Source organism: Aedes albopictus, chromosome 3 (assembly GCF_035046485.1).
Source record: "Aedes albopictus strain Foshan chromosome 3, AalbF5, whole genome shotgun sequence".
Taxonomy (NCBI): Eukaryota; Metazoa; Arthropoda; class Insecta; order Diptera; family Culicidae; genus Aedes; species Aedes albopictus.
In genome coordinates, this window is record NC_085138.1 from 27,342,776 (window position 1) to 27,355,295 (window position 12,520).

At 38.4% G+C, this 12,520-nt stretch overlaps 1 protein-coding gene across 1 annotated transcript; it reads left to right on the forward strand.

Moving 5' to 3' along the window:
* Positions 1-37: 37 nt before the first annotated feature.
* LOC109426155 (uncharacterized) lies at positions 38-12,434 on the forward strand. The gene is made up of 2 exons (XM_029865820.2): positions 38-174; positions 11,172-12,434. Exon 2 carries the CDS (start codon positions 11,188-11,190, stop codon positions 12,388-12,390), a length of 1,203 nt encoding a protein of 400 aa, XP_029721680.2. The 5' UTR covers positions 38-174; positions 11,172-11,187; the 3' UTR covers positions 12,391-12,434.
* Positions 12,435-12,520: the final 86 nt, after the last annotated feature.

Genomic DNA, 12,520 nt, shown 5'->3' on the forward strand with positions numbered 1-12,520 from the left:
CCCTCGACACCTGCCTGCGACGCACAGTATCGCGCATCATCTGTCACATTTCGGAAGTGGCTGTGAAAGTGTTGAAGAAAAAGTTCCGTCGCAATCAACGTTTTTAGGAGGAAAACCCCAAAGTTTGGCCTCCAATCGGACGACATCGATTTCAATCAGGTGTAAACTTGCAAGGTAAGTTGAAAAAAATGGCGAATCAAACATTGCGGTCGTTCATTTGTTAACCGCAGAGAGGTAGTAAATTTGCACTGCAGCCAAAGCATAACAAACTTGACAATACCCCGGATCGTCATCCGCACTGCTACTGGCGGTGTAATCTGTTCATAGACAAGCCGACACGGTACAAAATGTAGCACTTTTTATTTAAGACATCTGCAGTAGCGTCGAGCGTCAACGCGACGAACTGACGTGACAGTTAGAACAATAGAGTTAATAGGTCGTATGAATAAAGTTAAGTTAATACTCTTTACTAAATCTATGTGAAGCCGTGAAGCAAATCTTTGTGAAACTTCACAGAGATCTGAGTAAAGAGTATCCCTGATAAAAAATATCATAAAAATACGATAAATTTTATTGTTACAAAACCATTTTTTCGAAAAATATTCACCATTAAACATATTGTAATTTACACGGCACACTCACCATCACCCCTATTGTTCTATACCATTCAGTGAATGATAAATGGCACTTTTACAATAAAAAATGGTGGTCGTTATATATCTTAACCATAAAATTTTGAGAAAATTTTCATACACTTTTTCGCGAAAAACAATAGAATGTATTGTGTTTTTATGAGACATTTTTAGGCCAATTTTCAAAAGAAAACAATATATCTTAATGTTTTACCCTTCTTACACCCATAAGAAGGGTATAAATACCGCTTGGAAAACCAACTTTCGATCCGATGCCCGCAGGGCCGAGTCACATATACCAATCAACTCAGCTCGACGAATTGAGCAAATGTCTGTATGTGTGTGTGTGTGTGTATGTATGTGCGTTACAAAAAAAAAGTCACGCACGTTTCTCAGCCGTCTGTCAACCGATTTGAGTTCTCTTGGAAGCAAATGAAAGCTACTACATCCTAGTAGAACGGTATTGATTTTTTTTTCGATTGGACGTTTGGTTACCGAGATATCTCTTGAAGAGTACTTATGAGTCATACATCTAAACTTTTTAAGATTTTTGACCAAGTGTATTATAATAAATATTTCAGCCGTTTGTCAATCGATTTGGGTTCTCTTGGCACCAAATGAAAGCTACAGCATCCTAGTAGATCGCCCAGAAATTTTACTTCGATTGGATATTTGGTTACAGAGATATCTTTCGAAGAGTACTTAGGATTTATACAACTAAACCTTTCGAGATTTTTGACCAACTGTATCATATCAAATATCCTAGCCGTCTGTCAACCGATTTCGGTTCTCCTGGCACCAAATGAGAGCTACAACATTCTAGTAGAACCCTATACAATTTCATTAGGATTGGACATTTGGTAACCGAGATATCTTTCAAAGAGTACTTGGGAGTAATACAGGTTAACTTTTTGAGAGATTTTTGACCAAGGGTACCATAATAAATATCTCAGCCGTCTGTCAACCGATTTGGGTTCTCTAAGCACCAAATGAAAGCTACAATATCCTTGTAAAAGGCCCTGAAATTTTATTTTGATTCGACATTTGATTACTGAGATATCTTACGAAGATTATTTCAATAAATTCTTTTTTTTATTATTATATTCACTTGTTATCTTGCATTAGTTTTTGACCAGTCTATGGGAAATTATTTTTCAATAAATAATGCTGACCTCATACAAAGTGTATATTAGCAGGTTATTTACATTTACATTTACATTTATTTAGTTCTTTGCATATCGGTGTTATTTACATTTCATAGATTTATTTCTAACAGTGTTTTGATTTACTTTCATCTGTAATGTTACTCTTTGTGATTTATCCGTATTAGAGATCATATTTACAAAACATCAAACGAATGAGGAAAACGTGTTGTATACAAAAAAAACCTCAGAAATTGCTTAAATTAGGCTTAAACTACGAGTATCACAGCTCTTGTATAAGTGGATTTTCTGACATAGCACAGGATATTACAAATTTGTTCATGCTTTTATCAATAAATTCTTCGATTGTTTCGATGCATGCTAATCGATGTAATTCGTCGGTTGAGAAGTAGGGATCGAGGTCGAAAATCATTTTCAGCAATTTGTTTTGCATACGCTGAATCCGTTTACGATGGCTTGCTGCACAGTCTTTCCATGCTGGTGCTCCATAAACAAGTGTCGCCCGGAATATCAGTTTATACAGCAACATTTTGTTATTCAGATGCAGTTTGGAACGCCGATTTATCAGGGGGTATAAGCAGTGAACCAGCCCATTGCATTTGGCAATGCAGTGGATCGTTTGTCAAAAAGTAGTTTTCTATAGTATAGTATAGTATAGTATAGTATAGTATAGTAGTTATCTATATATCATACACCACACCCAGGTATTTGACATCATCACTCCATGGAACTACGACACCACCTGCATTTATTTGCCTTGATGGTAGGTATCTAGGTGAACGCCTTTTGGTGAAAAATATCGCTTGTGTTTTGCCAGGATTCAGTTTTATGCGCCATGTTTTCTGGAATTCTTCTAGGGAGTTTTCAGCTGCTTGGAGATGTGTAGTGATGATTGCGGGGTCTTTGTCAATTACCAGGTACAGTAGACGTTCGATAACTGCAACATGTTTACGTTTCACTTAGCGAACGGAATCCGATAACTGCAACAACTGACAGACATCAAATAACTGTCAGTTGCTGCAAAATGCAATCAAAGTGCATTCGAAAAACATCGCACTGCAACAAAAGTGCACACGAAAAACATCGCATCACTGTTGACGTTTCATTTTGACGGATAGCGGTGCGATAACTGCAAAATTGTTGCACTTAGCGGACTTTCAGTTAAAAAGCATATCAGTTAAAGCGCTTGCACCGAGCGAACGTCTACTGTACTATGATTGAATGATAGGGTTGGGCAATTTGGAACTATTCAATACTTTTTCGGTATTATAGCACAAATGATAATGATACATCTAATGATAAATATATGATTGTCTATAATCTTTTTTTCTTCATAAATTTGAAAATATAGCACTTTTTACACTAATAGCAATACTGCTCTTAGCAAGAGTCGCGAAGCATTTGATTTCGTTTCCGTGTCACTTTTAGAATTAAAAAAAAACTTGCTATGTGGCACCAGCATTTGGCATCAGCTTCCTCACGGGGCGAGAAGTACGGCATTCCTCTCTGCCGATATGGGCAGAATGGGAAACTTCATCAGGAACTTCATGCATCATACCTCGGGAGGAATCTCTATTCAATGCAATGGCACTGTGTGCATTGGAGGCCCGATCGGTGGACACTGTATAGGTGCGATTTCCTAGTTAGCGATCTCATTGGCAAACAACTGACTTACCCTGTATATCTTGATTTCGGATGTTCCAGTTCCAGCTACTTTCATATCATTGGCTTTGAATAACCCGCGAGCACCGTGTGAAGCAAAATGGGAATCCCAGCACCAGTCGCCAGTTCGAATCGCGATCGCAGCACTCAAAGCTAAAAAAAACTTTCAGCACAAAAACAACACAACATGACGTCACGAACCTCAACCTCGCTATGACAGCAGTGGAAACTGCAGGGGTGAATTTTTTCTTCAAGTCGATTAAGTATACAGAGTTATGAAATAGAGTTATAGTATATAGAGTTATGAAATATTTCAGATTTGTTTTTATTATTCGGTCAATCATTAAATAAATGATAAAGTGATTATAACACGAGTAATATGGCAAAATTTTTGTTCGCAAAAAAAGCCATTCTTGAATGGTAACTATACTTAACAACCCATTCGGTCTATCATTGAAACCGCGAATATGATAACTCTTATCATTGGTATGATTCATGTTTATGATATTGTATCATACATTTTATGTTACCCCGTATAATCGAAAAACGATACGCTCAATCACAGCTTTATGATACAGTTTTATTCGGGAGGGGCTTACTTTTTGTGATTGAATTAAGAGAAAACTTCAAGGATTTGTATTATATAAGTCATATTTGATTCTTCTCGGATATGTATCAATGAAATGGAATGTCGTAATAGGCTGAAATTTTGACTAGTTATTTATCAAAGTTACTTCTCAGTTCTGTGAAAATTTTAGCGGTGCACAAAATTGCATTTCAAAGATATTGTATTTCAAAAGTGTTTATGATGATTTCTAAAGCTCGTGTCAAACCTTCAAAAATGAATAAAATTCAAACTCATCTCAAAAAGTTCCTAGGGGTGCTCCAACAGATTTGAAAATGGCATTTTTCTCCATTACCATGCGCTATTATGCCCTACTAATGGGGTCTCTGATCACGGCAAACGTTTATTTTTGTCGAACAGTGTTATGTTATCTCTGCATGGAATGGTTTTTGCTACTTCAGAAAAGGGGTGTAATTGTCGAGAATTCCACGACATAATATCGATACTAATGCGTTACTACCCGTCATTGTTGTAGTTATTCAGATAAAAGTTCTTCATGAATCTACTACCAATCACCCCAGAAGGAAAGATCCATGTTTAAACTAGCTTGACCATCCAATAAGGAAAGCCGTATTTTTAAGCCTAACTGCTTTTAATATACGTACATTGGAGTGTCATAAAGACCTTACAATATTCCAAATATACAAAGTTTTGCATTTGAAATATTGTGCATTTACTAAAATCCTAATATCTCAGCTTCTAGACAAGATATTTTAAATCTTTTTTTAGGGAAATGACGCATACAAATAGTACTATCAGATAAAATTTTCAAAATTGAAAATAAAAAAATCGTGCGCGTATTTTTTTTCTCAAATTTATATGAAAAATTCTCAAAAATAGTCCTTTTATCAGCACAAAATCGGTGCTGCCGTCAATATAAATACAATATTTCTAAAACATATTCCCTTCAAGAATGCCTAGAGGTCCATAGAAAAATACAAAAATATTGAAAAAATTCAGAAGTTGAAAAAATATCACGAAAAAATGTTTTTTTTTTAGACTTTTCATGAAAAAAAGCCATTTTTCAAAAATCGCCCTAGCGGAACCTCTAAATGACTTTTTAGAAAATCGAAATGTTCTAGAAAAATCCTTTAATATACATATCTTTCATTTAAGGGTTGAGCACCTTGACTTTTCGAACATCGATTTTTTTTTGGGACAGCCTAGTAGACAGTAGGGTAGAGGATTGGGGTGAGTAGGGTAGAGAGTTGGTGTGAAGGGTAAAAGTAGAGGCACAGACAAACAGACGTAACACTCTGATAACTCCCATCGTACTTCGATTTAACGTTTTTTTTTTTCAAAATTTGATAGTTGGCTCACTACCGCCACCTAGTTGATGGTCGGCCAAACTTAGTCATTTTAGCATTGGGCGAATATGTTTCCGTGACTATGATTTGAATCGAAAAATGTTCGAAGTGTTACGTCTGTTTGTCTGTGGTAGAGGGTTCGGTAGACGGTAGCCCGATCAACCATTTCACAAACTTCGTTAAAGTTCTTTGCCAAAATTTATCGATTAATGTCGACTATTATTTACTGGTTATCACGTTACATATCTTCAAACAAATTTATCGATCGATAACCAAACTTAAAAAATGTCCTTTATCGGTCATCAGATAAAAACCTTTACCGAAACGTAACTAAATTTCGTTAAATTCCATGTTGTCGCTGGAACTTTGGTTTTCTTCATGAATATTTATCGGAATATATTCAATTTCCGATATCAACGTAACTTTGCATATTGATATCGAAATACAAAGATAAGTCACGATGCACCTTTACCGTTCTGCTCGGTATCGTTGGATGAAGCTGAGCAAAGGTATTCCGATACTTTGAATGACAGCAGGATCAATGTTTTGGTTTGGCTCAAATTAGAAAAAAAGGAAACCAAAGTTGAATCGAGACGGTTTTTCCCAGCGAAAAAAAAATGCTTCTTAGGTCCGGATTTTGCCACATCTCACCGGATTGCTTCCTGGGACAGCAAAATAAGCAGGAATCTATGCTGTTGGTAGGTACTTTGAACATTTCGTTGGCCACCAGACGCCACCGCCGTTGGGTGATTCCCGTGCTCCGGCAAAACTCACTCCTGCGCTCAAGGTTGATCGGGCGGGAACCTTGTGAAATTATGTGATTTGCCAAATTGAGGTTTCCCAACAAAGATCCAGAACGCCGGATACATCTTTAAAAAGTTCTGTTGCAACTTTGGAAACCGGAAACTATTGAAGGCTAGTAATTTGTTCGAAATTTGAATATTCATATTCAAAGGTTTATGAGTTTGGCCACCCATAATCTTCGTAACAGTGTGTGACTCAGTAAGTAAGTGTCTACATAATATCTTCAAGTTCCCATGAATGTAAGTTCCATTCCCAAATTAGGAAATAACTAGAAAAAAAATCACAATGCATGAACAGGAAGGGTGGGTGGGTGGTGAGGTGGCTGTTATTTTTAGTTTTTTTTTATGACTTGCGGGTCGATAAAACAGAATCCACTATTTTTAGTATCGATTTATCGTCAAAAATATTTATCGATCGATAACGATGTGCATTTGCTTTTATTTACATTTCTTCAACACGGAGAAACGAAAGTACCCAAAAGTGAGTTCATTCCACCCAACTTTGAGGTTGCGTGCGGGAAGCCAATTTTGAGTTGATGGAGTCGATGTTGAGGTAGGTAGTATGCATTTAGGCGTATACGGCCGAAGTACCAAGCGTCGAAGTTCTTTTTACTCAACCGTCAGTTCAAATTACTCAACTTTCGGTACTATGTCACTTACTCAATTTTGGCTTCCCGCATCGAACTCGCAAAGTTGGGTTGTTTTGCTATTCACTCTCTGACAACAATAAAGAGAGCGAATGAAACAGGATGCAAAATAGAACTCAAAAGTGAGTTTAAAAATACTCAAATTTGGGTTCTCTTGTTTTTCAGTGAAGAAACGATGTCGATCGCTATCGATTTTTTATATGAACGTCTTTAAAGATCGTTATAAAGAAATGTAAAGATTTTTAAAGAAATGGTTGACCGGGTAGGCTTTTGCTTTCAATGCTTTTTCATTGCATTTTTGAAGGATTTAAAATCTCTTGCCTCTTCAAATACGTTGCAGGTTGGTGCGCTGCTTTATTTTCATTCAAAAAACATGAATAAATTACGTGAAATTCGTGTAGAGCTTATCATGTTTTGACGTAAAAGTCACCTGATATATCCAGTATCACTCACCCACATTTCACGTTAACGATACGTAAAATGCCTGTCAAATTTACCTGACTCATCACGTAAATTAGCGAAGTTCAAATTTGTCCAGCTACCTGACATTCCGGCGAAGGTTACGTGAAAAATATGGTGGACGAAAACTACCTATCTTTTCACGTAGATCGGACGTGAAAACTTTTCAGAGTGTATTCTCCCGGTCAACCATTTCTTTAAAAATCTTTACATTTCTTTATAACGATCTTTAAAGACGTTCATATAAAAAATCGATAGCGATCGACATCGTTTCTTGAAGAAATGTAAATAAAAGCAAATGCACATCGTTATCGATCGATAAATATTTTTGACGATAAATCGATACTAAAAATAGTGGATTCTGTTTTATCGACCCGCAAGTCATAAAAAAAAACTAAAAATAACAGCCACCTCACCACCCCCCACCCACCCTTCCTGTTCATGCATTGTGATTTTTTTTCTAGTTATTTCCTAATTTGGGAATGGAACTTACATTCATGGGAACTTGAAGATATTATGTAGACACTTACTTACTGAGTCACACACTGTTACGAAGATTATGGGTGGCCAAACTCATAAACCTTTGAATATGAATATTCAAATTTCGAACAAATTACTAGCCTTCAATAGTTTCCGGTTTCCAAAGTTGCAACAGAACTTTTTAAAGATGTATCCGGCGTTCTGGATCTTTGTTGGGAAACCTCAATTTGGCAAATCACATAATTTCACAAGGTTCCCGCCCGATCAACCTTGAGCGCAGGAGTGAGTTTTGCCGGAGCACGGGAATCACCCAACGGCGGTGGCGTCTGGTGGCCAACGAAATGTTCAAAGTACCTACCAACAGCATAGATTCCTGCTTATTTTGCTGTCCCAGGAAGCAATCCGGTGAGATGTGGCAAAATCCGGACCTAAGAAGCATTTTTTTTTCGCTGGGAAAAACCGTCTCGATTCAACTTTGGTTTCCTTTTTTTCTAATTTGAGCCAAACCAAAACATTGATCCTGCTGTCATTCAAAGTATCGGAATACCTTTGCTCAGCTTCATCCAACGATACCGAGCAGAACGGTAAAGGTGCATCGTGACTTATCTTTGTATTTCGATATCAATATGCAAAGTTACGTTGATATCGGAAATTGAATATATTCCGATAAATATTCATGAAGAAAACCAAAGTTCCAGCGACAACATGGAATTTAACGAAATTTAGTTACGTTTCGGTAAAGGTTTTTATCTGATGACCGATAAAGGACATTTTTTAAGTTTGGTTATCGATCGATAAATTTGTTTGAAGATATGTAACGTGATAACCAGTAAATAATAGTCGACATTAATCGATAAATTTTGGCAAAGAACTTTAACGAAGTTTGTGAAATGGTTGATCGGGTTGCCTCCTTAAATACGCTACAAGCTGGTACCAACATGTAACAAAGAAAAATCTTAATTAGGTTTTTATTTTGAAGTAATTAATAAATGTACACCTACATTCAAAGTTATACATCTACATTATTATCTGATCGTCCGTGATTGAATATTCTGAATTAAGTTGAAAATCGGAGTTTTTGACTAGCGAAGTTGGATTTTTCTCCAAATCCGTGCGTCGGACCTAACTTCGGAAGTGGTGCGCTGTATAGCAAACCTGGTCCGCTATACAGCGCACCACTTCCGAAGTTAGGTCCGACGCACGGATTTGGAGAAAAATCCAACTTCGCTAGTCGAAAATTCCGGGTTTCAACTGCACGTACAATAACACTAAACAAATCTCGGGGTTTGTACGTAAAATCTTCGAAGTTCAGCCCAAGGTTTCAGACCGTTTCAGACACTCGTTGAACTGGACCTCCGTCATCGTCAGACACCTATTTCAGCTCCTGAAATTATTAAAAATAGACAAATGCAAAACCACTTCTCGCGTTTAGTATCATACAGGCGTATCTGCAATGATCGATTTCTCTTCATCGATTTTCTCTTGGGATTATCCCGGGAAATACGGCCAATATTCTGATGATCTCTTGGTGTGTTTCGGTGAAGGAGGACTAGGACTAGCATCCAAAACAACAAAAACAACCGAACATGATTTGCCGGCCAAGTCATTAATCAAAGAGAAAATCGATGAAGAGAAATCGATCATTGTAGATACGCCCGTATGATACTGAGCGCGAGACTTATAATAAATAACTATCAATTGCCCTGAACAATTCAATTACCTCAATACTTGCACAGAAACTTTTAATCAGCATGCAGTTCTTTCGCCAACCTACTTCTCGACGCCATATTGAACTGTTTTCTCACACCTGAAATTCACGTAACTTTCGTTTCGCGGAAACTTCCAAGTCGGAAGTACACCAACACAAACGCATTGAAACGATTTACGTGAAAATAAGGTGGGTTTAACCTAACAGGGCGGTGCATACGACGTGGTTTTCGAATTACAGTTACTGACATCACGTAACTTTTGAGGTTTTGAGAATAAGGATGAGCTACATGAAATCGGACGTGAAAATTCTTTAGAGTGTAGAGGATAGGGTAGACAGTAGTGCTATTAAATTAGATGAAATATTTTCGAGGTACCTTCAGCAATTCTTCCCAAAATTTCTTCAGGTAGTCCTGTCGAGAATCTTCCCAGGATTCCTCCAGATCTTCCTTCTGGAATTCCTGTAGAGATTGCTACTGAGATCTCTACAGGGAATTCTGCAGGGACTGCATTCTATGTATTCTATTGTGCAATATTTCAGGGATTCGTGCAGGACTTTCTACAAAGATTCCTTCCACTATTAAATGATTGCTTTCGAAAAAGAATATGAAAGAACATAGATTTCTGCCAAGATTTTTTCAGGCAATCCAAGATTTTTTTAGGAATTCGTGTCCGAATTTCTTTTAGGATTCCTTCAAAAATTCTTCCCGAGTTCTTTCAGGGATTCCTGCCCAGCTTCCAGCCAAGATTACTGCCATGATTCCACTAAGGTTTCCATCAGGTATTCTATACGGTATTTCTTCAGGATTACCTTCAGGGATTTCCGCCGGGATTGCTATAGAAAATCCTAAAAGGATCTTTCAGGAATTCTACCTGGATTTTCTTCACGGATTCCTTCTGGTATTCTTTCAAAGATTGCTGTCAAGATATATTCAGAGAATCCAATGAGAAGTATTTTAAGTATAAGAGCCGGGATTCATACTGATATTCCTTGAAAAAATCTTTACGAGATTCCTTCAGGGATTCTTGCCGAGTTTCCAGCTGGATTCTTCCAGATATCTCTTCCAGAATTCCTGTAGGGAACCCTCTTTTGAAAGGAATATTTGAAAAATTATGAAGCTTAACATTGTTGTTGACCCATTCCCTTTTTCAATAGCGTTATGTAGTTAGTAACACGACAGCGATTAACACTTGTAATTTCTTGGAGAAGATGCCATGAATATTTAAACGTCGGATGTGGGATATCAGATAACATTTTCAGCGCTATAAGCTTCGGTCATTTGCTTTCTGCTGTATATCAGTCGAATTGAAGCCAACGCCGAATAAAAAGGAAGCTAGTAAAAATGAATCATAAACTAATATACAGCTGCAACACAAATACCATATAACCACAGACGAACTTATGGACAGGCGGGTTAAGGTTTCTCTTGGATTGTTTCTTGAAGTTTATCCAATGATTTCTACTGGAATTTCACGGTACCTCTTGGAGTTTATCTAGGGATTCTTCTTTAAGTTCTTATACAGATTTTCCTGGAGGGTTTTCAGACATCTCTCATGGATTTCCATCGGGGATTCTTCCATGAATTCCTCCAGGTATGTCTTCTAGAAACTTCAAACAGACCTTAGTCATCCAACAGAGGGTTGAAACAAAGTTAATTACCCAGTACTAATACTTTCTTTTTTCAGTTTCAGCTAGCACATTATGGACGATGACATTACACGCGAGCAACTTCACTCATTGGAAGTGGAAAAAATTATCTCCGAAACTATTCTGGGCGACACTCCCTCTGCAGAAGAGATCGTCCCTGAGGCACCTCTCGAACCGACCAAAACTGCGAATGAAGATGAAGAACCGGAAGAACCCCGCGTCTACACGAACGAAATTGCTATCTGTAATTTGATGTATCATGGCCAGAAAAAAGGCGTTCACCCTTCCGACAGTGTCGTCATACGGTGCACATCCGCAGCGGAGTTCGCCGATCAGGTGTACACGCTAGTTAAACCGTTACTGAAACGTGGCGTTTACTTTCCGGAACCGGATCAACCGTGCTGGATGGAGAATGAACTTCCCACGCGGGAGGAATTTCCCCAGTTCGTGCAATTTAAGGACAACATACAGAAGCGTTGCTGGAAGTTGGACGCCGTGGACGAATACATGCTGATGAAGTGGGCTAACAGGCTTATCTACTTGCAGGCGTATGTCCACTCGAGTAACGTCCAAAGCAAAGCAATGTGGGAACAGGTCCAGCAGGAACTGCTCGGAGTCCAATCGGATGGCAAGAAAACCAAAGAAGCTTTGGAAGAAGAGAGGTTACAGTTTGTCATGAAAAAGTTGCAAAAGGCTCACCAGGCTTCCCTGATTCCGCGGACGGACGACGCGTTCAAGCTGTGGGCTCGCCTAATAATGCAGCAAACGTCCAAGGATCAAAGAGATCGGTTCTTCGTTAAACCTCCACAAGAGCTGCTGGAAAAGTTCTTAGTCGTGGAAAACGAGAAGCCCAAGCCGGAGAAACGAAACCGTACCATTTCGGGGCCGGCTCTACGGGGTCACACACAGGATGGATTCGGTTTCCAGGACGAGATATTGGCCCTGCGGCAGACGGTAACCCAGATCAAGGATTTGGTGGAAATGCTGGACAAACGGGTGGAACTGCTGGAGGAGAAAAGCCGAGGCTACAATCAAACGCTCGAGGGAATACCCCTGAAGAAGAGGAAGTACGATTCCGATGGCGATAGCGATGGCGAAGATGACCAAAAAGGGATGGGAGCAGGAAACGACGAGAGACCAATTGATGTAAGGCCACCGTTGGTGAGGGTCGAAGGTAATCACGGTAATCCGGATCCGTTGGTGTTTGAGGATATAGTTGTGAAAGAGGAATACGATGAAATTGAGTCTGATGGTTAGGTTAGGAGAATGAAACACGAAGCTGAATGGGAATATGTTCATAATTTTGTCTTTATTCAATACTTTTGATGAAATCCCTGTTTTGTTTTTTTTCTCTGTTTTGCATAATATCGCGTCATTGTCGAATGGA

Coding starts and splice junctions, on each gene's coding strand:
- LOC109426155 (XM_029865820.2), top strand. CDS start 11,188: ATGGACGATGACATTACACGCGAGCAACTTCACTCATTGGAAGTGGAA.